At 38.2% G+C, this 26623-nt stretch overlaps 1 protein-coding gene across 1 annotated transcript in view; it reads left to right on the top strand.

Moving 5' to 3' along the window:
* The first annotated feature begins 8600 nt into the window (after positions 1-8600).
* LOC114663721 (probable C-mannosyltransferase DPY19L4) overlaps positions 8601-26623 on the top strand; it is a 102388-nt gene continuing 84365 nt past the window's right edge. The window contains exons 1-3 of the mRNA XM_051935580.1: positions 8601-8782; positions 23625-23729; positions 26367-26480. Of these exons, the coding sequence (XP_051791540.1) occupies positions 23633-23729; positions 26367-26480 (211 nt within the window). The 5' untranslated portion in view covers positions 8601-8782; positions 23625-23632. The remainder of the gene's footprint in view (positions 8783-23624; positions 23730-26366; positions 26481-26623) is intronic.

Here is a 26623-nt window from a genome sequence, read left to right as displayed (position 1 = left end):
AATTGAATATAGGTTGAAAAGGATTTACAAATCATTGTATTCTGTTTTTATTTACGTTTTACACAACGTCCCAACTTCTTTGGAACTGGGGTTGTATTTGGACTGTGGGAGGAAACCAGAGCACCAGGAGGAAATCCACACAAACACAGGAAAACATGCAAACCCTATCAAGGAGGACCGGGACATGAAGCCTGGTCTCCTTGCTGAAAAACTGCACTACTACCACTGTGCCACCCTGTTGCACCTCTAGTATTTATATATAATTTAATTATTATTATTTGAATTATTTATATAATATTGATTCAAACTGAATTTGTTAAGCAAACATTACCTTACACCAAAATCAAATTAACTTTTGTTTAATTATTGCTAAATGTAAAGAGAAGTAAAAGAACAATTTAATTTCTTACTTAAATAAGCCCTGTTTGCCAAAAAGGTGCAGCTTTGAAAGAGTGGGAAGTACAAAAGTGTAAAATCTTTTCTATTTCAAAACTTAAACTTATATTTCTAGTGTTCATAAGATACATGAAAATACATGCAAATACAGAGCCATAAAATAATCCCTCTTCCCGCTTTTTTCTCTTATTGTAAATTTTTGTCAATAAATATCGTAAGGTCTCTAATTATTGCGGTGGGTTGGCACCCTGCCCGGGATTGGTTCCTGCCTTGTGCCCTGTGTTGGCTGGGATTGGCTCCAGCAGACCCCCGTGACCCTGTGTTCGGATTCAGCGGGTTGGAAAATGGATGGATGGGTCTCTAATTAAAGTCAAGTATTAAAAATTCAGTCATTTTTCATGACACTCTGGATTTATAACATTCTTTATTTTTTATTTTAATCCTTCAGTCATTATATACAATTTCTTGTATTAGGAATTTGTCATTTTTTGCATACCCCAACTTCAGGGATCAGAGCACAGGGTCAGCTATTTGTACAGCTCCCCTGGAGCAATTGCAGCATAAGAGCCCTGCTGAAGGACCCAACGGAGCAGCATTCCTACAGTCACAGCCAGGATTCAAACTGGCCACCTTTGAGTTATCAGCCCAGATCCTTTTAATGAAATGTATAACAAAACTCTGATCTGAAGTGGTTACATACACACACATTACATCCATCCTAGAAATGACCTGCCAGCACTCAGGAATAGTCTGATTTATGACAAGTATTACTCTCACAAATGAAAATCAACACAGTGACCAAATTACAAAAAACACCAAGCTGTTCTAGAAGCTGTGCAGAGAAGAGTCACTCAGTCCATTGATGGATTAAAGGACATTTAATACAGTGTTGCTGCCACCTACTGACACAAAGGCAAAAATGAAACATTTGGAATTCACCTTTGGAGATTTGCATTAGCTAAGTGCTGTATTAAGCTATACCTCATATGTCTTGACTATCAGAATATCTTTCTCTTACTAACCTAAGCTGTAAAAACTAATTAAATATCAAAGTGGGCTCAAATGTCTGAAATGTACAGTACTATACACAATTAATTGTATTTTAAATGTTTTTATCAGCACTTAAAGTATAATAAAAATACGGTGCAAATTATATTATTGACTGATTGATTGAATGATCTTATTGTCCAGAAATGAAAATTCTTTTTGTAACAGTTGACAATATTAAATAACATAAACAATTCCTTTCATATGGCACAATCAATTCAAGCCAAATGCAATGGTTAGCCATTACATCTCTCCTGAGTATATCTTACCTAGTATACAATATAATGTACAGGAAAGGGAAAAATATTATATTATAGAATAAACTGTACAGGTTTGTATTATAATATTCAGAATATTATATTTTTCAGAACAGTAAATCACCCCACTGTGTAAAGAACCTCCATATGTCAAAGACCCTAGCTCAAAGCAAAGAAGTTTTACATCAGCAGGAAAAATGGGTACCAGACAGAAAAAGAAAGAGTGGCTTTAGTTTGAGGAGGACATTTCCATATTCATCATAGCAACAGCCAAGGATAATTGTGGCAGAGGGATCCAAACCATTTCAGCAGTCAGCTCTGAGCTGAAGAGCAACTAAGATCCAGCAGGTCTGAAAAAAACATAAGATCCTAACCCAGCAGTGAAGGAAAACAAGGGAAGAAGAAAAATTACCACTAGTGGAAGTCTGGAACATCCTGAGGAAGACACTAATGAGTCTGCAGAGGGCACAGGAAACAGGGTCATGAGAGAGCCAGGAAACATACTGCCTTCATAGGGATCCCTTTTTCGATTCACTAGATAACTGCTTGGGCAGAGGCGCAATGGCCACATAACATACTCTAAAGAAGACAGTAACCAGAACCTTCACAACATCTTAAGTAACCCAAGTAGATAACAAAAGCTGGGGTGTCAGAATGCCTCTATTGTTCCACCACTTCCCAACAGTAAAATTTGATATCAGAGAGCCACGCTTGAAATAGGTCTGGGAGGATGTAAAACATTACAGAGCAAGGTTTTCCCAAGGACCCAGTGAAATTCCCTACAAAGTGTACAAACATTGTCTAAAGCTGTTTCAATAGCTTGGAAGATTTTGAGGGCCATTTGGCATAAGGGCAAGGTGGTAGATCAGTGGAAGTTCAGATAGTGGGTTTGGATTCTCAAAGAGGAGGCATCTACAAACATTGAGCAGATCAGATCCATTTCACTACTTAGTGTCAAAGGGAAGTTCCTCCTCAAGAAGAAGCTCATTGACCCATCTGTACTGAAAGGCAGAATTAAATGGTGGTTCAAGCACACAGGAGTAGTCATGCAATTAATCATGCACTCACGTGAGGGGAGGGGAGATCTATTTTATCTGTGGCTTAACCTAGCTAATGCATATGGGACAATGCAGCATAACCTGGTGGAGGTCACACTGGACAGCCACCATGTGCCCCAGAAGATCAAAGCCCTAATTATGGACTACTATGACAACTTCAGCCAGAGAGTCACATCAGAGTCATTAACATCAGATGGGCACTACCAGGAAAAGGGCATAATCACAGGGTGCACTATGTCTGTCATCCTCTTTTCTTTGGCCATAAATATGCTGGTTGAGGCAGCTGAGGTAGAGTACAGAGGCCTTCTATAAAAATCTGTTGTGTGGCAACCCCTACTCCATGCTTTCATTGACTGCCTCACTGTAACAACCACATTAGTCCTCAGCAGTAGGTGCATTTTGAAAGGTCTGGAAAAGCTCATAGCCAGGGCCCAGATTAGCTTCAAGCCAACAAAGTCCAGATCTACTGTACGATATTGTACAAGGGGATAGTTGTGAGGAATTTTGAGTTCTTCTTGAATGGGACCCCAATTCCATCTAACTCTGAGATGTCACTCAAGAGTCTGGGCAAAATCTTTGACTTCAGTCTCAGAAATATGATTGCCCTAAGGAAGACCACTGAGAAATGGCTATGTTGGGTAAAGTCAGGCTTTTCTGGCAAGTTTAGAGCCTGGATATACCAATTTGGCATCCTTCCAACAGATCATCTGGCCTCAGTGGTGTACATGGCACCACTATCTGCAGTAGAGTCCTTGGAAAGCAAGATAAGCAGCTATCTATGCAGGTTGGGTCTTCCACACAGTCTCAGCAGCACCACCTTCTTTTGGAGGAAGAATTAACTGCAACTGCCCATGAATAGCTTAAACAATAAATTTATGGTCTCATGTACAAGATAGGTGCTGAAATATTGAGATTCTCAGGACCCCAAGATCTCTTCAGCTGGCATTCAAGTCCGAACAGGGAGGAAGTGAAGGTCCAGGAATGTAGCTGAAGAGCAAGTAGTGGTTGGTACTGTGGCGACTGGATGGGATGGGGGTGGTTAGTTTTTCTTTTCCTCAATACAAAAAGGTCAAAGACAAAGAAAGACATTACTTAGTGGAGAAGGAGGTGCAAGGAAGTGTTTACAAGGTGCAAACTAGCATGGCAGTAGGAATGGGGCAGCAAGGAGTTTGGACCAGGTGGGAGAGTGCTCTGGAGAGGAAGATCTCCCAGGCAGATATTTTGCAGGCAGAACCCCCAGTGCATCAGGTTCATAATTATTCACAGTATGTTTTATAACCAAGTCCTGCAAACTTCTTTGTTTGATTCAGGAGTGATGTAGCAACTTCTCCTCCTTGACCTGGGAACAAATCCTCAGAAGATGTCCAAAAGCCCTGGCAGAAGAGTGTTGTTGGTGGCAGCATGATCAGAATCCATGTGCATGGCTATCAATAACAACAAAAATTGCTGTCCAGGCAAGTTACTACATGACTTTGTGAGGACAGAAGAACATCTGCAGGTACAGGAGAGGAGGCCCACTCATGACAGCTTCAGACTGGCAGCTCAGAGATGACCTGGGCAGACAGCTGAAGTTTCCAGACATTGTCAGAGGATGGACATGGTCCTACTGTCAGAGGCTTCACACCAGATTGTCATGATGGAACTAAGAGTACCATGGGAAGATAGGACTGAGGACGCCATTGAGAGTAAAATGCGCAAGTATGAGGAGCTGGTGCAAGAATGCTGCAAGAAAAGATCTTGAGCAAGGTGTGACCCCATCAAAGTTGGGTACAGAGAATTCATCTGCAAAATTTACACTCTGCTTGGCATTATGTGAGTAGAACGTAGCAAAGCCATCAGAGCAGCCATAAAGGCTGCAGAGATAGCCTCCAGATGGCACTGGATGTGGAGGAATGTCCCTTAGACTAATGCTGCTGGGACAGAAATTTGTCCATGATCAACTCATTCTGTATCACCTGGGCAAGGGTATCTGGAGCTGAAAGGCCCAAAAACATTGAATGACCCCAGGTAACATAACTAATGAGGTGTCCCAGTGTATCACTACATGTATGTTAAACCTTAACTTAATTTTTTCTTCTTTGTCTGGCAATATGTTTCCTTACAAGCACTCTGGAGAAGCCTACCAACCTGTCATATTTTTCCAAAGAATGTAAATAGACACTCATCTTGCATGAGGTTCATGTAAAAATTCACTTCAGTTTATTTTTGTATAGCATTCTTCACTGAGAGTAGACTCAGAGAACTGTAACTAGCATACAGGTAAATGCAACTGCAAACTTTAAAAATGACTAATTACATAATGAGTACTCATAAAGACAGAGATTTATGTATCATTCCAAATGGATTAGCAAAATGGAACCTAATAATGTTTGGTTCATTGTCAGAGGAGAGTAAAACACAAACTTGGTTAGCAGCTTCACTGGAGAAAATAACTTAATTTTCCATCCTTGCCAATGTTATGCTCCAAGTGGACAAATGGCCACAAACAGAAAACATCTAATGCCTACTGAACACCTCACAGGTAACTTTTTCTCTCAGTCTCTGGCACTGGCTAGTTCTCACAAATTTAAAGTTATCATTGTTTGATTCTTCTGCAACTTTATCCATCTAGTTCTAGATGATCCCATCTCAGTGCACAGAAGCACACACAAGTCTGCTTTAAAAGTAATATATTAAAGCCAGAGTAAGACAGAGGAAATGACCAACATGGAAAAGCAAACATCTTTATAACATTTAAAAGAAAAAGACTGCAACGTACATGTTTGTCATTTCAGCAGTTATGTTGTGAAAGAGTTGTCTAGTATCTAATTCGACTTTCAATTGAGACTGTTCAAAGTGCTTTTTATAATGCCTTTTATGTGATTGTTTTAATTGACCAATAATAAGGGGACATCATTTGATAAATGTTTCTCTGTGGATAGGAGCAAAACATTAATTACTCCATCAAAAATATATAATACATTGTTTTCAAATCAAAAACACAGGACATAGAATTATTCATGGTGCCCACAATGAGTACAGATCCTAATAGCAATTTGACAATCAATGGACTATTGCAGAGTTGCAGATTAATGTACTACATGCAGTGTTTTCAAATAAAATTTTGACATATAATCGTCTTTTGAACATTGTGGTGGCAGAGTGTCTTGCACTGCCACCTCACAGAGGCGGATTCACCTTTCTATTTAGAGTCTGTACTTTCTTCTTGCGCCTATTTGGGATTTCTCCTGGTATTCCTGTTTTGCACCTGTATCCCCAATGATTTGTAAAGTTAAATGACAATTCTAAGATTTTGCTGTTTGGGCACATGCTGAATTTGGCCCTGCAATGGACTGGCACCCTGTGTAGAGTGAGCTCCTACCTTGCGCCTGACACCACCATTGTAGGTTCTGACCCCTCCAACCCTGAACAGAATTAATCAAGTTTGAAAATGTTATGTATGGAAATCAATATTTCCACTGAAATTTCCATAACCCTGAAGACATTTCAGTATTTTTTTTTTCATTTATCTATTCATTTACTCAACCACTTGTCCTGTAGAAGTTTGGAATGTCCTGCTGAATGTGTCAGTGTTTCCAGCTCATAAATTATACTTTAAATTATACTCTCTCCAGTATGTTTTAAGTTTGTCCACCAGATCTCTTCACAGTGGGGCACGACTGATGTGTTTTCAATCAGAGACACCATTAAAGTATTCTCACCAGATACATAATTGGCACTTTTTGTTCCAGATAAAAAACTGTTACTCTGAGCTTCTTGATGTCTGTCAGGCTCCACATTCTGTCACGGAATGTAAACTCAGATCACCTCCACAGAAAAATAATTGCTGTTTCATTTAAGAATACAGTACTGTAATAGTATCCTTTCTGCCACTACTCATTATTTGTCAGGAAAAGTGAGGCTGGAAATATAGAGTGGCAACTAAGACTTTGACTGAAAGCATACCTCCCACTGTACTACCATGGTCTACTATAGTGCCAGTGCATTTGTTCAGGCATAACCCCAGTTCTCTGCTTTGCCCCACAGACAATGTGCACACATGACTCTAAAATATTTAATATCCTCCATCAAGGGCAAATGTTAATCTCAAACATTAAAGAAGGAAGATATCATTACTTCAGATTTGTAAGAAACTAACTTTCTTTCTGACCTTATTCTTATTAGCAGCAAATTGCTCAAAGGTAAAATGGAGGTCACATTCAGATGAAGACAACATCATCTGCGAACAGCACAAGTGGTAGCTTTAAGTCCATAATCTTGGTGCTCTCTAAACCTCAGCTGTGCATTTATATCCTGTCCTTGAAAATCACTAACAAGAGTGGTGATATGATCCATCTTTGGCATAGCCTGACACCCAACTCTAAACAACTTGACGAAATGCCAAAAATGCAGACAGCTTTCACTCTACAAATAGAGGGACTGAATGTTAAACAGCAGTGATCCATCACAACATTATTCCATAGCACCTTTCATAAGATACTCTTATACAATCATATAGAGCATAATATAATATAACATTCTCAGACCCACTTAATCTAGTTCAGAGATTCAGCATATCCTGGCAGTACTGGGCACAAGCCAAGTCCTGAAGAGGGCTACAGAGCATTGCAGGGCACCGTCATGAAAAAAAAGCAGCAAGCTAGAATTGCCAATTGATCTCGCATTAGCATGACTCATTTTTCAGCTTTTTTCATTATTTGTTTGTAATCCTGCTGTTACTGTGGTGAAATCATTGTCTATGCCATTCTGTGTTTTTGTTTATTTGTGCTCCCATTCTTTGTTGAAGGTTTTCATGGCATACAGTAATTCCATGTGCCTGGTTACTGTGGTGCTGCATGGTTGCTAGTCTTCCATGTGACCTATGACATCATGTTGCCAATCTCAAAACACTTGGCTGCACACATTAAACAGCTCTGAACTTTGTTGTGTAATAAAGGAATACAAAAACATAAAAACATAGCAACTTTGAATTTTGAAAACTCTAAAAAGTTCTATTTGAATTACTTACTCTATGAAGATCCTTCTAATTTTGAAAAAGATACCCTTTGCCTTACTTGTTTATTTCAAACGTGTCTGCTTTTGATAAACTCTATTTTAATATTCTGTTAACATTTTGCTTTCCCTTTATTTGATTTTTTTCTGCAATGGAACGGTGGCACTGTGCACACTTGAAAATAAAGAGTGGATTTGGAGAGTGATGCCATAGGGTAACCATTTTTGTTGAGCAATGGTTCTATGAGGAACCACACAAACCAGTAAAGAACCAGAAAATGCCATTATTTTAAGAGTGTTGTTAGTGACTGGGTTAGAATTAGCTCATGCTCTCATGATCTCGAATTAGACTAAGTGGATCACAAAGTGTGGGTTACATGGTTATTTATATTATGCATATACACACCGAGCTATTTAATTACTTTTGTTTTGAAATATCATTAGTATAAAAATTTATTGGAAGTATGATTTCCATTCAGTAAATGCCATCCATTCAATATTCTATCCACTATTCTTTTAAAAATGTATTTACTATGATTTGGTTGGTTTATAACTGTAAAAATTACACTTTATAAAAAGTACAAATAAAGTCCATATGCGCAAAACTAATAGAACCACACTATTTTCAAACACTAGTGCATACCTGCAGAAAATGAACATTCCTGTTCTTTCATGGAGTTAACCTGCAATTGAAGTTTAATCATAATTTTCAGAAATCTTAAATTAATTTGGTATTTAACTAATGTTTGTAATGGAACAGACAACTTAACTCATTGTTTAAAAAAAGGTCAAAATAGGACGCGGAAAAACGAAGACAACCTGCCTTGTTTCCTGGACGGAGGTATTTTGATGTAGCACACGAAGCGTTTAAAGACAAGGAAGTCAATGTTTGGATCTTCTGCATTGCTTTAATTAAAAATATTATGAACGTTTGTGTTTGTTTGATAACCGCAGCATTTTGCTTTCATGCGTTACAGTCAATTTTTTCCCGATTGTCTGACTGACCATGTTTGATTCATTCTGAAATCTCCGGTAAGACTCCTGTTTAACCCTTTATTTAATGCTTTCAATGCGTGCCATCGGCATCATTTTTGTCTTTATTACAGCTGCACCAGTGTCGTTAGGCAAGCAGGTAATACTTTTTTTTTTGTAAAATTTCAAATAATGTTAAAAAAGTACAATCTTGGCTTATGCTTTTTTTTTTTTTTTGCTTTTTCTAAAGTTCTTCGTTGTAGCGTTTATTTCTGAAATATATTCTGAAATTAATTTTGTTTTGAGACTTTGAGATTCCCGTTATACGTCTGATATGTATTTTTTTCAGTAAGTTCAATGTGTCGGTTTTCGATTTAGCTATATTTCGTGTAAAGATAGAAAAGATGCAGTAAAGTCACGAGATTAATTATCTTAAACAAGATTTATGAGGCTAAAATGACAAAATGACTGTGGAAGTTGCTTTTTGGAACAGAGTTCTCTGGTATTGTAGTAGGATTTGGTAATAAAGTGAATTGTATTACTGGCAACATATTGGCGATACGTACATTTTCTGCCCGATTTGGAACTCTGTTTAATAGATTGACGACAAATATAAGATAACTAGGCAGTTTCTAGTCAAAGAGTTCTTAACGAGGTGTAACTGCTATTCCATGTCTGTAAGTAATAATACCATAATTTTATAATAATGTGTTTTACAAATTAACGAGTAATTTTAAAAAGCTATTCAGAATAGTAATTACTAGTCTTTTAGAATACCATACTGCAATTTCAAAGCAATTATTAATATATTTGCTTTTTTATTAAATGCAAATTTTATAGCAGTATTGTTAAACATTAACTTGTGAAAAGGCTGTCTTCCTCAAACTTATCTCGAGCTGTAATAAATGATTTTTTTCAGTTTATATTGCATACCTGTGTAGTAATGAGAACCATTCAATATCATTCATGTTTATTTGTGGCAGTAATTGTTGACGATTCTTGTTTTATGTGTTGCTATCAAGAATTTTTTAACATTATATAAAGCAGGGACATATATTTACAAGTAAGCAATGTAACCTATAGTGTTGATAGGTGAAACTCACCAAAGCATATTTTGCAACAAATATGCTGTATCTGCAGGTGACCTTTTCTTCCTGAAATATTTTCCTTGAAATCCGCTGTGCTTTTATCCCCGGTGCTCCATGATGCTTCATGAGGCCTAGCCTGTCATTACCTCCATGCCTACTGTAAGATTGTGTACTCCAGTCTTCTACCCCGCATAACAAAAAGAAAACAAAAAACTTGGAAGTATTTCCATTTGCAGGGTACATTAGTTGACCATAATGAGAATATTATGAGTACTGCCACCAAATATCTAACACTGATGCCTATGCAGCAGAAGCTGCATGGTTAATTTGCAAGTACAGTGGTGTGAAAAACTATTTGCCCCCTTCCTGATTTCTTATTCTTTTGCATGTTTGTCACACAAAATGTTTCTGATCATCAAACACATTTAACCATTAGTCAAATATAACACAAGTAAACACAAAATGCAGTTTTTAAATGATGGTTTTTATTATTTAGGGAGAAAAAAAATCCAAACCTACATGGCCCTGTGTGAAAAAGTAATTACCCCCTTGTTAAAAAATAACCTAACTGTGGTGTATCACACCTGAGTTTAATTTCCGTAGCCACCCCCAGGCCTGATTACTGCCACACCTGTTTCAATCAAGAAATCACTTAAATAGGAGCTGCCTGACACAGAGAAGTAGACCAAAAGCACCTCAAAAGCTAGACATCATGCCAAGATCCAAAGAAATTCAGGAACAAATGAGAACAGAAGTAATTGAGATCTATCAGTCTGGTAAAGGTTATAAAGCCATTTCTAAAGCTTTGGGACTCCAGCGAACCACAGTGAGAGCCATTATCCACAAATGGCAAAAACATGGAACAGTGGTGAACCTTCCCAGGAGTGGCCGGCCGACCAAAATTACCCCAAGAGCGCAGAGACGACTCATCCGAGAGGTCACAAAAGACCCCAGGACAACGTCTAAAGAACTGCAGGCCTCACTTGCCTCAATTAAGGTCAGTGTTCACGACTCCACCATAAGAAAGAGACTGGGCAAAAACGGCCTGCATGGCAGATTTCCAAGACGCAAACCACTGTTAAGCAAAAAGAACATTAGGGCTCGTCTCAATTTTGCTAAGAAACATCTCAATGATTGACAAGACTTTTGGGAAAAAACCTTGTGGACTGATGAGTCAAAAGTTGAACTTTTTGGAAGGCAAATGTCTCGTTACATCTGGCGTAAAAGGAACACAGCATTTCAGAAAAAGAACATCATACCAACAGTAAAATATGGTGGTGGTAGTGTGATGGTCTGGGGTTGTTTTGCTGCTTCAGGACCTGGAAGGCCTGCTGTGATAGATGGAACCATGAATTCTACTGTCTACCAAAAAATCCTGAAGGAGAATGTCCGGCCATCTGTTCGTCAACTCAAGCTGAAGCGATCTTGGGTGCTGCAACAGGACAATGACCCAAAACACACCAGCAAATCCACCTCTGAATGGCTGAAGAAAAACAAAATGAAGACTTTGGAGTGGCCTAGTCAAAGTCCTGACCTGAATCCAATTGAGATGCTATGGCATGACCTTAAAAAGGCGGTTCATGCTAGTAAACCCTCAAATAAAGCTGAATTACAACAATTTTGCAAAGATGAGTGGGCCAAAATTCCTCCAGAGCGCTGTAAAAGACTCATTGCAAGTTATTGCAAACGCTTCATTGCAGTTATTGCTGCTAAGGGTGGCCCAACCAGTTATTAGGTTCAGGGGGCAATTACTTTTTCACACAGGGCCATGTAGGTTTGGATTTTTTTTTCTCCCTAAATAATAAAAACCACCATTTACAGACTGCATTTTGTGTTTACTTGTGTTATATTTGACTAATGGTTAAATGTGTTTGATGATCAGAAACATTTTGTGTGACAAACATGCAAAAGAATAAGAAATCAGGAAGGGGGCAAATAGTTTTTCACACCACTGTATAATCAACCACATGCCGCTCAATAAATCAAAACAAGCTTTAAAGGAGCCATCCTCTGCCCTCTGTTATATATTGCTAGTTTGTCACCATACAGTATGTTATGGTTCTTGATCTCGATCCTCTTTTGGCCATAATAATCCATCCAGCATAGTTGTCTGACAATTCTCATACCCCCAGGGGAATTTAGAATACCATTGCACCATTATAATCTACTCAAAACTAGTTTAGTCCGTCCTTCCTCATTGACTTAAATTCATTTTGACAAAGTTCCAAAGCAGTGCGCTCATCACAAGAAACCTAGCATTAGTCAGACCTTCTTGACCTTCTAGAGCCTTTGCTAACCAATTGTGTGCATAACAATGATGGAGTGCTAGGATGCGACTGAGGGAGAAAGGGGGCATAAAAAACTCAACAGAGCAGACAGGCCTTTTGAATCACATTCTGAAAAAGCACCACCGATACTGTTTTTTTCACCTGTCAACATTTGCAAATTGAGCATACCTTACCGAAAACTTTTCTTGAACTCTTTAATATTTGTAGTCCAAGAAATTTAGTCCATTTGAAACTTATAATTTTATTGTATTCCGATTTAATTTTTATACACCCTATTATGGGAGTGTGTGGTTTCATTAATCCATGGTAAATTGTATTTTAATTATTATTTTTGTGGCAACCTGTTTTTCATTTTTTAAGCCATTTTTTTTTTTATCATTAGATTCCATCCATTATCTAACACACTTATCCAATTCAAGGTTTCTGGGAGTCAGTGGGAACACTAGATAGAAACCTTGTATATCCCAAAGGATATTGTAGGGTTACATCAGCGCAGTTCTTTAGTACCTTATTGTTAACACCAACAGGTTTGGAAATTTTGTGTTGACTAAGTTTCCATAGTCATTTCTTTACCTGGTCTGCTGTGAAGGTCAGTCCCGAGTAGATGGGAGGTTGGCAGAATAATGACTGACAGGAAAGAAGGGTGTGTGGACAGTGGTAAATGGTGGTCTTGCAGAGTAATGTAATTCTTTATTTATTTGTCACATGCATAGTTATACAGGACAACACGCAGTGAAATGCATCTTTTTCGCATACCCCTTGGTGTCAGAGCGCAGGGTCAGCCATTGTACAGCGCCCCGGAGCAATTGAAGGTTGAGGGCAGCAGAGTAGCATCTCTTTTAGCAGTGACGGGATGCCAGCGCAGATCCTTAGCCTCAGAGCCACCACTCCGCCACTGGAGTGGGGGCACAATGGGACTTGAACCCCACAGACTGCCCAGGCTCTTTCTTAAGTGGTAAGCTGTGAGCAGGAAGGCAACAGTTAAACCTAAAGAATCAATTTAACCCTTTAGTCACCCTCTACAGGCAGGTTAGGAATCAGCCATGGTAGAGGTCCCTAATATGCATGTTTTTTTTTTTTTATGTGGGGGAAAACCAGAGTGCATATTGGGGGGGGGGGGGGGGGCTATGCAAAACTCTGTACTGAGAAGGCACTGTCTAGGCAAGGATTTAAAAATAATTTTTTTGTGTCAAAATAGATTTGATATTTTGAGAATCATAAAATACTGTTATATTTTACGTGCCTCATAGTTTTCATACTTATATACAAATGTATTTGTAATAAAGTGGAATTGTTTAGGTAACCAGAGGTATCATTGTCATCGGAATGTTGATATGGGAAATTAACCTTTTATTGAAATATGGAATTATTTTAACATGTGCTACTGTCTGAATTGATGGTTTGCATTAATTTGTGAATAGCAAGGACATTTTCATTTACACAAATGCTTTAAAAATGTTTTTGTAACACACTTTTTAGGCACCCATTTTCAGCAAAGTTATGAATGAGTGTCATTTTTCACTCATTATGAAACACCTTAATTTCACTAATAACGATGACTATGATGAAGCCAATCACCCAGCACTGAAACTGTATAAACTGTGGGATGTGTATCAGGCGATTCATCAAAAATATGAAGAAGGTGTATGTTCCCTGCCGTGTTAATTTCTGGGGAGCTGTGGACCTCACTAGGCCTTGTGCTGTGGTAGACTACAAAAATGCAATGGGTGGGGTTGATTCTGCCAGGTCAGGCACTGACATTCTACCCTGTCATGTGCAAGTAACAGAAACGTATAACGAAATGTTTTTTTGACATCTGCTCAAATAGTGCCAATGTGCATTGGTGACAGTTTCAGACGCATCACACAAAGCTTGTATGCTAAATTTGCATCAACACAGCAGCAGACACTAGACATATCTTTCTTACTGTGATTATGTTGACATTTTGGTATTTACGTATTTCTTTTGCACATAATAACATTTATTGTTGTTGGAAAAAAAGAAATTGGTGCTTTTTGCAAATTTTCACAGATTTAAACATAATACTACGGAGATTAAACATCTAAGCAAAAGAAGCTGACATCATCGTGCGTGCACTTTAAACATTGAAATGAAAGAGGCTGATTGCATTACACATGTGTTTTATTACTCCCGATGTGTTTTACTGAATTCATTCGTTCATGCTTGCCAATAAATTTTTTCGCTGAAAAAAAACCCTTGAAAATGAGTTGTTTCCCATCACTATCTCTGTCATTGTACAATTAAAAAGCACAGCAATATGACTGTAACATGTAATGCAGTGCCAAGTAGAAATGTAGTGGAACAGAATGTTGAGATACTTGCAGTAACATCTAGTAGAGTAAAAGTCAAAAGTATCAACAGCTGAATCTTCTTAAAGTACAGATATGTGAAAAATGTACTTAAGTACAGAAAACAAATTAATTGTACTTTGGCACTTTCCACCACTGGTGAGAACAGTGCTAAAGTTGGTTCTTGCCTCATGTTTAGTGCAGTGAACTTGATTAGCTGGTTAAAAAGTGGTTGGATGGTTTTAGCTCTGTCCATTGCATTCAGTGGATTTCAAGACTCAGTTTCTCAACCGGGATATTGTTTGGTGCTGTATTAAAAGAGATTATTCTCATTTCTAACTTTCTCATTCAATTGCATGGCACTAATTATTAAAATTATTATAATTCAGCTGTCTGTTCACTTCATAAAGCCCTTAACCCCCTTAGCATTAGACCCGAGTGTTACTTAGGCAGTAAAAACAGTGCTAAAAGCGTTAGTCCTGGGTGTCACTCAGGCAACTGTATAGACACGTCTCGCGTAAACATTAGAGCTAAGAATCACTCGGGCTATAAAAGTGTTAACAGCTGAAGTCCTGAGCGTTGCTTTGGCAACGTTATAGGCATCTCTTGCATAACCGTTATTTCAAAGTGACAGCCGGCAATGGTGTAGGTGCATCTTCTTCCCTCGCCTGTATGTGCAATCAGCAACCTCCTCAGGGTGTCCCGTAAGAAACATTCTTCAGCCGCCCAGGTTTTGCACACACTTGCTAATGATATGAGCAGTGATGTTGAGGAGCCTCTCATCAGCAGTGATGAAAAAGTGAATCTGTCTTCAGGTGGTGAAACTGAAACGGACAGTGAACCTGAAAGTAACACTCATGTTTGTGTTTCTGTTGACACTGCTTCAGATGAAACAGTACCAACTTGTTTTGATTTTGCGGGGCAGCCAGGAATAAAAGTGGACATAGACAGCCAAGATCCACTTACTTACATGAAGTTGTTCCTGGATGATGATGTGATCAACAGAATTGTTGTGGAAATGAACCATTATGCTGAACAGTGTTGGGTAATTGACAGTACACCCAAGCAGTTTTCTCATTCAAAAAGATGGGAACCCATAGCTGCTGCTGATGCTGATCACTCTGGACCTTTTCAGGCTTATTGACACTGCAAGGACTTGTAGGAAAACCTGAGCAGTAATGGTTCTGGTCCAAGAACAAAATTTTGGCAATGCCATTCTTTGGAGAGGTCCTGTCCGAGTGCAGATTTCACTGATTATAAAACATCTGCACTTTACCAACAATAAAGATTTTGATGAGAATACCCTTCCAGTTCCAAAACTGAAAAAAAATTTGGGAGATATAACAGGCCATTGTAGCAAAATTTCAAAATGTTTATATACCAGATCGTCATATCAGCATCAACGAATGTCTCATGGGGTATGAGGGCAAGCTGTCATAGATATATTGCGTCAAAAAGAGCAAGATTTGGTATGCTTTGTGAATCTAATACTGAATTTGATTCTGTACACATGAAAAGGGACTAAGTTTGATGAGAAGATTTTGTTTTTCCCTGCAAATTAATTTTTTTCTCCAGCAAACTAGAATTGTTTTTGTTTTTTCTATCCTCCTGGCCATCTGATCTTACCTTTTTCTTTGTTACATACTGTATAATATTATTGCCTAATCTTATGTTTTATATAAACTTCCTTTTTATTTCTTCTTGTAAAGCATATTGAGCTATACGTTGTTTGTATGAAAATGTGCTATATAAATAAATGTTGTTGTTGAGAAATATAACCAGTACGGTGTTGCTACATCGTTGGTGCTGACCTTGCTAGATAGATAGATAGATAGATGCTTTGTTTGATCAAGGTTACTGTGTAACCATGGACAAATTTTTATACTTCGCCAGAGCTATTTTGTCGTGTTGTTGCAAAAAAAAGACTCCTGCATATGGAACAGTGCACCCCAACCGTCGTGGCATGCTTTGGGCAAGCTAAACTACAGCAAGGTACACTAGTGGCTTGTGATGAAATGGATAGACAAGAAGGATATTTGTCGTCTTAGTACTGTTCTTAATGCTGCTACAGTCACTGTTCAAGCTAAAGGCAACAAAGAGGTTGGTAAGCCTTGTGTTGTGGTCGACCACAATAATAGGATGGGCAGTGTAGATCATGCTGATCAAGAATTGACTTTCTATTCCATTATGTGAAAGCAACAAAAGAAGCATTCTAAAAAGGTATTTTGTCATCTGATTGAACAGTGCATTTGGAATTCATTTGTGCTATTCAGAAAACAAGCTGACAGGACTGTTTCTCATGCAAACTTCTCATGCCAGTTAGTTGGAACAGTCATTGCCATGGTTGGCCCAGCACATCAAGAATCAATCCAGAGTGTCTTATTGGTCGACATTTCATTGAATTTATACCACCAACACAGAAGAAGCAACTTGCACATGTGCAGAATGCTCCACAAAAGTTGATCAGTCTGGAAAGAAAATATGCAAGGAATCACATTATTGTTGTCTCGACTTTGATGTTGGATTGTGTATTTCACTGTGTTTCAAGAAATACCACACAAAAGAAACATTTTGACAGTATTTATTATTATTGTTTGTGTTAATGTTCTACTTTTGAGTTTTAATAAAAACGTCATTTTTCAAACCAAAAAATGCAACACTTTTAACATGGTGTTTTTTGAGAAAAAATGTAATTTTAAGGAGGTTAAAGCATACACAAATCATATAGTTTTATTTCTAAAGTAATTCCTTTGTGAGGTAACCATTGTGATTATGAAATCCTTATTTATTTGTTTACTAACTTTTGAATGAGGAATGTGATTTTCTGACTTTAAGTTAAACTACGTAGTAATTTTAGCAATTCCTATAATTCTGTGTCAAGTCGAGGCTTTTACTAAAGTATTTTAAGGGAACGTTTGTGTTAATGTTCTATTTCTAAGGGCAGCTGCAACCGTGAGATGAAAGCATTAGCACTGCTGTTGAAATTCCCCTGCCAAGTGCTGTATATATAATGAAAGCAAAGATGGTCACTATAGCATAATAAAGGAAAAAATACAGGAAATAAAAAAGTAATGATAGAGGTAGTACTAATCTCATTATACGTTTTGTGATTTGACTTAATATAATGAAATAAATACAGGAATAAATTGTGTAAATAACTAACAAATTCCATTATTGGTTACAAAGAGGATATGCTAATCCCCCCCAAGACCCACGTTTGACATTCCTAATATCATTAGTTACTTTTGTTTATGTGGCAGAGGGAGTACATTTCTCTATTGGCCTTTTTTACTTCTTATCATTTCTTTCTATTTAAAATATCCTTTATTAGGGCATAGTTTTGGTTATATATGCTATTTGTTGGTATGAGAAATTAAATGCATTTTATTATTACACACAAAAAATGCCTTACAATGGGCAGCTTAATAGTGAATCCCTTGAGTGAGCATGCAGTGAGTGGTGACGTAGGTATTGCACAATGTGATAATATATTATTGTTGTATTAGAACATAAGGACAGAAGAAATTTGACAAACGAGAGGAGGCCATTCAGTCCATCTAGCCCATTTTGGTCAGTTAATAGCTTAGCTGTCTCAGTATCTCATCCAGATTCTTCTTAAGGGTTTTCAAGGTTTCCACTTCAACTTCATGTCTTGGTAGTTTGTTCCAGAGTTTCACAACTCTTTGTGTAAAGAAGTGCTCCCTGGCTTCAGTTTTAATTGCATTTCTCCATAATTTCCACTGATGTCCTTGAGTATGTAATTCACACTTAAGCATTTGCATATTTAAGCACTAGACAAAATGGACTGGGCCAGCTAGCAACAAATATATATCACAAGCTCAATAAATTTACTTTGAGTTTTATTAATTAATTTTGTTAATTCTTTGTAAATATCTAATTGTCTGGTTTAATTACTCACAATAATATATCAAATTGTCACCATAATAGGCAAACATAATCTGCTTAAACTAATAACATAGAAACAATTGTACTTCTTTTTGTCAAAACTAAGTATAGTCAACTAGGAAAAAAACATTTAAACCTTTAGGGTGAGGATTTCTTCAACAGCTAATTAAAGTCAGATATTTTAATCAGCTTTTCCAAAACTGATCCTCATTTGACAATTCCTGTCAAGGATCAGCTGTATGCTGGTCTTTAGTGGATAGTCAGTAGAATAATGATCTCACAACATTACCATGAAATGTGTAACTTCTTCCAGTTTACTTAGTCTGGCACTCTGTGCTGCCACTACTTAGCCATAAGTTCTTGTGGGGTTTTGCAAACAGTTTCAGCGTTTTTGCCTCTCTCTGTCTGTCTGTCACTAGAGGGTCGGGCATCCTTGGTGTTGGGTGAGTTGTCAGCCATGCTTTGCCCTGGATGAATACTTGTTCTGTTGCTCTCTGTCTCTCTACATTGATGTCACTACCAGTTAACCTTTGAGCACACCCTACATCCCCTTGGTATATGCAAGACCTCTTCTTTTGTCAGTGTCACTTTCTGTCTTGGAAGTTCCCAATAATCTATCATAGTTTTGGTGCCTATGCCCTGTGATTCTATTTCCAAATGGGCATTCCTTACAACATTAAGAGAAACAAATGAGACTATTGAGCAATTATATACATAAGAACAGATGTTTATTTGAATAAACATTAACACAGAATTATGTAATATTTAGGTAAAATTCAATTGATGCTAATAGTAAATGGCCAAACTAACCATTCACCCCTTTTGAGTATTCTGCAATAAAATACACAATTTGTGTAGTGTATGTTTTGTATACCATATACAACATACCATGTTAATTGTGGTAGCGATTCTAAACCGAACATTTTTTTCATATTACTGTTTTTCACATTGCCATGGAGCATAGCGCTCCCTATTCTGCATATGCCCTTGCGCAACTTTAAAAAAGCATGTGTCTCCAAACCAGTTTCTGAAGTTCTTGGTCACTTTAATGAAAAGTGTGGCGTCAACTGTTCCTTTGAGGAATTGTCCTGATCTCCTGTTCGTGGCCCTACTCCTAGAAGGGAATTGATAGCCTCTTACTATTAATAGGGCTAATGGCTTTCTCCAAATTATGTAGAACTAATTGATGAAGGTGTGGGTGTTGTCTGTACAGTAATGTGTTAATTTAAAAATAGATTATTCAGGAACCAATGAGGAGAGACTCCTCTCTTGGTCGATGTAAAAAAAAAATACTTTGTACATAATGCAAAATCCTGTTCATAGTATTGCAGCACCTGTTTCATCCTCCAGGGTCATCCATGTCATATACATACTGGTGTGCCATCTGAATTTTTGATCACTCTTTGGCTGTATGAGGAGCAACAGCTCCCAGCCTTTTCAGGTTTCTATCTGTAACAGGACCTGGGACATTCCACTAGGGGTATTGTACTATACTGTTTACCGTCCTTCCAGATTTCAACTTTAAAACTTTAACTTCACAGATTAGATTTTTTTTGCCACACCTTGATCCACACTCCACCTATTAAAAATACAAAATAATCCATAAAATGTCATAATCACCAACTTGAAAGGAGATAAAATGAGTAAATTGAAAAAAAATAAGCTGGCTTACATCATACAAAACAATTTAGAGCTTGTCTCATTGCAGCACTGATTCTGACAGTGCCAGGAGCTGTCTCTTGCATTGGTCTGTGTCATAGCAGTATTTTTCCATATGATGCTGATTAGTCAGTATCTGAATATGGTTTAAAACTTTTGGCAATGCATAGGTTTACTGCCTTGAAGATTTCTGACTCCAAAAAAAAAACTTTGAACCACCATGCAGAGTATTGCACTTCAACACAAAGGTGTCAGGTCAGGTTGGGGAGCATGCACTGGTACAGTGCATTGCCGCACCCACCACATGATGAAACAGCTTGGGATCCTGGTTGGCAACCCCTCAGGCAGACACGTGGTCCAGTCTCACCCTACCGAAATGACCATCTATCTTTCACTGCCTAGTGTTATGTGGGCATCCCCTTGGCCTGGTCCAGCTGCTTGGGTTCTCAACAATGAGGATCATGTGAGCCGGATCACCCTCGGGGAATTGCACCACATGGCTGTAGTGTCATTCGGGACTCCATGAGCAACCACACATTTGACACACAGTCAAACCAGCAGTACCCAAGGATTCTCCGAAGAGACACAGTACTGAAGGAGTCCAGTCGTCATCACAGGTAACTGGATAGCATCCATGTCTCGCAACCATATAGTAAAACAGGAAGCATTAGGACTCTAAACTCTCAGGACTTAGACCTTTGTGCTTTTGCAAAGATAGGAGCACCACTCACCCCTTTCCAGCGACCTCATGACCCAGCATGCTCTCCCATTCTGTCTACTGACTTCATAAGAAGAGTCACCAGAGACATAAATGCCACTGCCAAGGTAAGTAAACCTCTCGACACAGTCGACACTCTCTCCGCAGACAGACACACTGCTGATGGCTGTGCCCAAGAGGTCATTAAAGGACTGGATCTTGGTTTTTATCTAGAACACTTACAAGCCCAGACACTCAGAATCCTCGCACAGTTTCTTGAGAGCCTTGATCAGATCCTCCAATGACTCTATGAAGATCACAGCATCATCCGCAAAGTCAAGATCAGTGAATCTCTCATCACCAACAGGTGTCCAAGATAAAAAAAAAAAAAGGAAATAGACTATCAAAATGAATCCTCTGTGTTTTCATAATAGGTTATCTGTTAAACCTACTCTAAATTAATTCATTTGTCTTTTGGGTGGTATACGTGTTATTAGGTAATTAAAAAGTCATTGGGTTTTGAAGGTTATTTATCAGCCAGTCTTTTGCAGGTGTAGCTTTTCAAATGAAGGTATATGTAGTTACTTTCATTTTCATTTTCTCAGTCTTAGCAAAGATTCAAGTGGGTGTTTAATTGCTTTCCTTGTTTATGCAGGAGAGCAAGTTGCATATTAATTTAGCATTACTTTCATGCCTGAAACAATTAAAAGAGTATTAAATTACCCTAGGCTTTGTGTAAGATTAGTGGAGTGGTTGCATAATTGTTTTTTTAAATTATTTACTGTGATGCTAGCTATTTGGTTAAAATATATATATAGGTCCATAAATATTTGGACAGAGACAACTTTTTTCTAATTTTGGTTCTGTACATTACCACAATGAATTTTAAATGAAACAACTCAGATGTAGTTGAAGTGCAGACTTTCAGCTTTAATTCAGTAGGGTGAACAAAACAATTGCATAAAAATATGAGGCAACTGAAGCATTTTTTTAACACAATCCCTTCATTTCAGGGGCTCAAAAGTAATTGAACAAATTAAATAACTGGAAATAAAATGTTCATTTCTAATACTTGGTTGAAAACCCTTTGCTGGCAATGACAGCATGAAGTCTTGAACTCATGGACCTCACCAGATGCTGGGTTTCCTCCTTTTTAATGCTCTGCCAGGCCTTTACTGCAGCGGCTTTCAGTTGCTGTTTGTTTGTGGGCCTTTCTGTCTGAAGTTTAGTCTTCGACAAGTGAAATGCATGCTCAATTGGGTTAAGATCAGGTGACTGACTAGACCATTCAAACATTTTCCACTTCCTTGCTTTAACAAACTCCTTGTTTGCTTTGGCTGTATGTTTTGGGTCATTGTCCATCTGTATCATGAAACGCTGCCCAATCAATTTGACTGCATTTAGCTGGATTTGGGCAGACAGTATGTCTCTGAACACCTCAGAATTCATTCAGCTGCTTCTGTCCTGTGTCACATCATCAATAAACACTAGTGTCTCAGTGCCACTGGCAGCCATGCACGCCCAAGCCATCACACTGCTTCCACCGTGTTTTACAGATGATGTGGTATGCTTTGGATAATGAGCTGTTCCACGCCTCCTCCATACTTTTTTCTTGCCGTCATTCTGGTAGAGGTTGATCTTGGTTTCATCGGTTCAAAGAATGTTTTTTAGATGTTCTTTAGCAAAGTCCAATCTAGTCTTTCTATTCTTGAGGCTTATGAATGGCTTGCACCTTGCAGTGCACCTTCTGTATTTACTTTCATCTAGTCTTCTCTTTATGGTAGACTTGGATATCGATACGCCTACCCCCTGGAGAGTGTTGTTCACTTGGTTGGCTGTTGTGAAGGGGTTTCTCTTCACCATGGAAATGATTCTGCGATCATCCACCACTGTTGTCTTCCATGGACGTCCAGGTCTTTTTGCTTGGCTGAGTTCACCAGTGCTTGCTTTCTTTCTCAGGATGTACTAAACTGTAGATTTTGCCACTTGTAATATTGTAGCAATTTCTCGGATGGGTTTTTTCTGTTTTTGCAGCTTAATGATGGCTTCTTTCACCTGCATGGAGAGCTCCTTTGACCGCATGTTGCCTGTTCACAGCAAAATCTTCTACATGCAAGCACCACACCTCAAATCAACGCCAGGCCTTTTATCTGCTTAATTGATAATGACATAACGATGGACTTGCCCACACCTGCCCATGAAGTAGCCTTTGAGTCAATTGTCCAATTACTTTTGAGCCCCTGAAATGAAGGGATTGTGTTTAAAAAAAAAAATGCTTTAGTTGCCTCACATTTTTATGCAATCGTTTTGTTCACCCCACTGAATTAAAGCTGAAAGTCTGCACTTCAACTGCATCTGAGTTATGTGCAGTAATGGTAATGTACAGAACCAAAATTAGAAAAAAGTTGTCTCTGTCCAAATATTTATGGACCTAACTGTAGTCAGACAATATGCGAAGCACTGCAACCAGTATAACCATATGGAATGATAAAGTCACATTTTTCTTCTATCGTGTTTTTGGCACAATAGATGGTATTTAATGCTCATTAATTAAAATGTTTTTTGAACAGATCTTCACATTTCTTTGGCATATATTTAAATAAACCAAGCTTCATGTTAAAGGTGATTTCTCACATAGCACTATCTTGTCAATGAAATACCAGCACTGCTTAGTAGTTTGTTTAATTCTCATTGATAAGCACATGAGTCTTATCGCACAGCTGACACCAAGGTTTTTTTTTTTTTTTGCCCAAAAGAAAAGTATGTAAGATGACTTGCTAAATTCAAAACTGAGCACCTAAAGTATAAAAATTATCAGTTTTGATGACACACTGTCAAACCTTAATGTGCATATTTGTAAATGCACCTCTGTCAGTCTGATTTGGCAGGAAAGTAACCAGTCCTTGACCTGTCAATGAATATGCTATAAATATCTTTAATTTCTTACTTGTGCAGAGGAAACCATGGAAGTGAGACAAAGGAAGGAACCTCAAAGTGATGGAATCTCTACAGAAGAAGCTGATCTTAGTAGTTCTGCTTCTTCTAATGCAGATGAAAAATGTAAGTAATTTCTGTGTGTTAAACTCCTTCAGTAGTTTTATTCATCTTGAAAATTTTAAGATCTGCATGTTGTCATTGTATACAAGTATATTTCCTGGAACATAAGTAAATGTACTACTCAAAGAAATGAAAGGAGCTCTTTTTAATCAAGAGTATAGCATCAAGTCAATGAAACTTCTGGGCTATTGATCTGGTCAGTTAAGTAGCAGGGGGGGTTATTAATCAGTTTCAGCAGCTTTGGTGTTAATGAAATTAACAACAGGTGCACTAGAGGGGCAACAATGAGATAACCTCCAAAGCAGGAATGGTTTAACAGGTGGAGGCCACTGATATTTTTCCCTTCTTATCTTTTCTGACTGTTTTTTCACTCGTTTTGCATTTGGCTACGGTCAATGTCACAACTGGTAGCATGAGGTGATACCTGGACCCTGCAGAGGTTGCACAGGTAGTCCAACTTCTCCAGGATGGCACATCAATATGTGCCATTGCCAGAAGGTATGCTTTGTCTCCCAGCACAGTCTCAGGGGCATGGGGGAGATTCCAGGAGACAGGCAGTTACTCTAGGAGAGCTGGACAGGGCAGTAGAAGGTCCTTAACACATCAGCAGGACTGGTATCTGCTCCTTTGGGCAAGGAGGAATAGGATGAGCACTGCCAGAGCCCTACAAAATGACCTCCAGCAGGACACTGGTGTGAATGTCTCTGACCAAACAATCAGAAACAGACTTCATGAGGGTGGCCTGTGGGCCCAACATCTTCTACTGGGCCCTGTGCTCACTGCTTAGCACCATGGAGCTCAATTGGCATTTGCCATAGTATACCAGAATTGGCAGGTCCACCACTGGCGCCATGTGCTTTTCACAAATGAGAGCAGGTTCACCCTGAGCACATGTGACAGATGTGAAAGGGTCTGGAGAAGCTGTGGAGAACGTTATGCTGCCTTTAACATTGTTCAACATGACCGGTTTGGTGGTGGGTCAGTGATGGTCTGGCATATCCATGGAGGGATGCACAGACCTCTCCAGGCTAGACAACGGCACCTTGACTGCCATTATTGGGATGAAATCCTTGGACCCACTGTCAGACCCTATGCTGGTGCAGTGGGTCCTGGGTTCCTCTTGGTGTATGACAGTGCCTGGCCTCATGTGGCGAGAGTATGCAGGCAGTTCCTGGAGAATGAAGGAATTGATACCATTGACTGGCCCCTCACGCTTGCCTGACCTAAATCCAATAGAACACCTCTGGGACATTATGTTTCAGTCCATCTGATGCTGCCAGGTTGCATCTCGGACTGTCCAGGAGCTCAGTGATGCCCTAGTCCAGATCTATCATCTCATTAGGAGCAATGCCCCCCCGACGTTGTCAGGCATGCATACAAGTATGTGGGGGGCCGAACAAACTACTGAGTACAATTTTGACTTGCTGCAATGAAATTTCTGCAAAATAGACTAGCCTGCCGCATCATTTTTTCACTTTGACTCTGTAGGTTGATAATTTTCATTTCCATCAAACAATGTGGCATCCTTTCATTCCTAACACATTACCCAGTCCATATCAGTATAGATATCCAGCAGGATTTTTTTTTCATTAAGATCTCATGTGTTTTCAAGGTGTTCCTTTATTTTTCGAGCAGTTTATAAATTCCACGAAGTGTATGGTTAAGAGGAAGTTATTTATGAGGAGAATTTCTTGACTCACTTCTTTAAGCACTATAGCAAAGTGCTTGAGGTGAAATGTAAAAAGTAGCACTCACATGTACAACTTAGAGGTATTGTTGTTCCAAATCATTTAGTATTTTTACATTTTTTATTTTATGTGTTTTATGAATTGCATTACAAATGCATTACAATGGATTTGATATCGAGCAAACAAGAATTCAATCAATACTATTTTCATTCGTTTATAATTTAAATCTAATGAAATCAATCTCAGATCCCCATCTCTACCTGTTTCAAAGAGCTTTGCAAACAGTTATTCCACTATACAGCCCACCTACAGTAGTGTTCACAAGGTATGAATCACCCAGAAAGTTTAAAGTTTTTACTAGAAACTGGTACTTTTTTTGTCATTGTACAATTAAACTGATTTCAGAATGTATCTAACATTTCTAGTATTGTAAATGGCTATTACTGCTTGAAATGACTGATTTATAATTTATCATTCACATTTCACTGCAAAGCCCTATTTTTATCAACCATTACTCCAGTGTCCTAGTAGTAAACTCTCTTCGCTCATCCTTAATTAATCATGTTTAAATACTAATTGGTTAGAGACAAACATAGCTGATACCTGTTATGCTGTTCAATAAAGCCTGTAAAGTAAAGATGCTGGTACAGTATTCCTAAAATTCATTTTTGTGTTTAAAATTGTTTTTTTCCTTGGATATATTTTTGATACTCTCTGGATAGTTTTGTTTGTTGTACAGTTTTTTTTTTTTTTTAAATTAAATTATGCCTTCATTTAGTATTTCCATAATGCTGTCTGTAAGCATTGGAATATTTAAGAGGTATTCACAAGGGAACACAACAGAGTATTTGCTTTTTTATTTTCTATATTTTAGTTCTTCTTTACTGTTCCTAATACGATTGCTGACTGTTCACATAGTGCTAAATTAATAGTGATATCTTCATTTTTAAAGGTGTTTCTACAAAACCATCTATGGATTCAGAGTCAGAGATGCAAGTTTTAGAGCCAGGAAAAGCCAATTGTTTTCAATCACAACAATCTAAAACATCTCAACAAAACAGCAAGAGTAAGTTTTCTATTACTGAATTGCCATTGGATTATATTAATCTAATGTTTTAAGTAGAATAAGGCATATTCGTTTTATCCATTAGATTTACACTGACATGTTTGAGAAGTGGTTGTATCATTTTTTATGTCCTTATATTAGAG

The sequence above is a fragment of the Erpetoichthys calabaricus genome, chromosome 13 (assembly GCF_900747795.2).
Source record: "Erpetoichthys calabaricus chromosome 13, fErpCal1.3, whole genome shotgun sequence".
NCBI classification, from domain to species: domain Eukaryota; kingdom Metazoa; phylum Chordata; class Cladistia; order Polypteriformes; family Polypteridae; genus Erpetoichthys; species Erpetoichthys calabaricus.
Note: the sequence above shows the minus strand (reverse complement) of the source record. Positions and strands in the feature narration are given on the sequence as shown.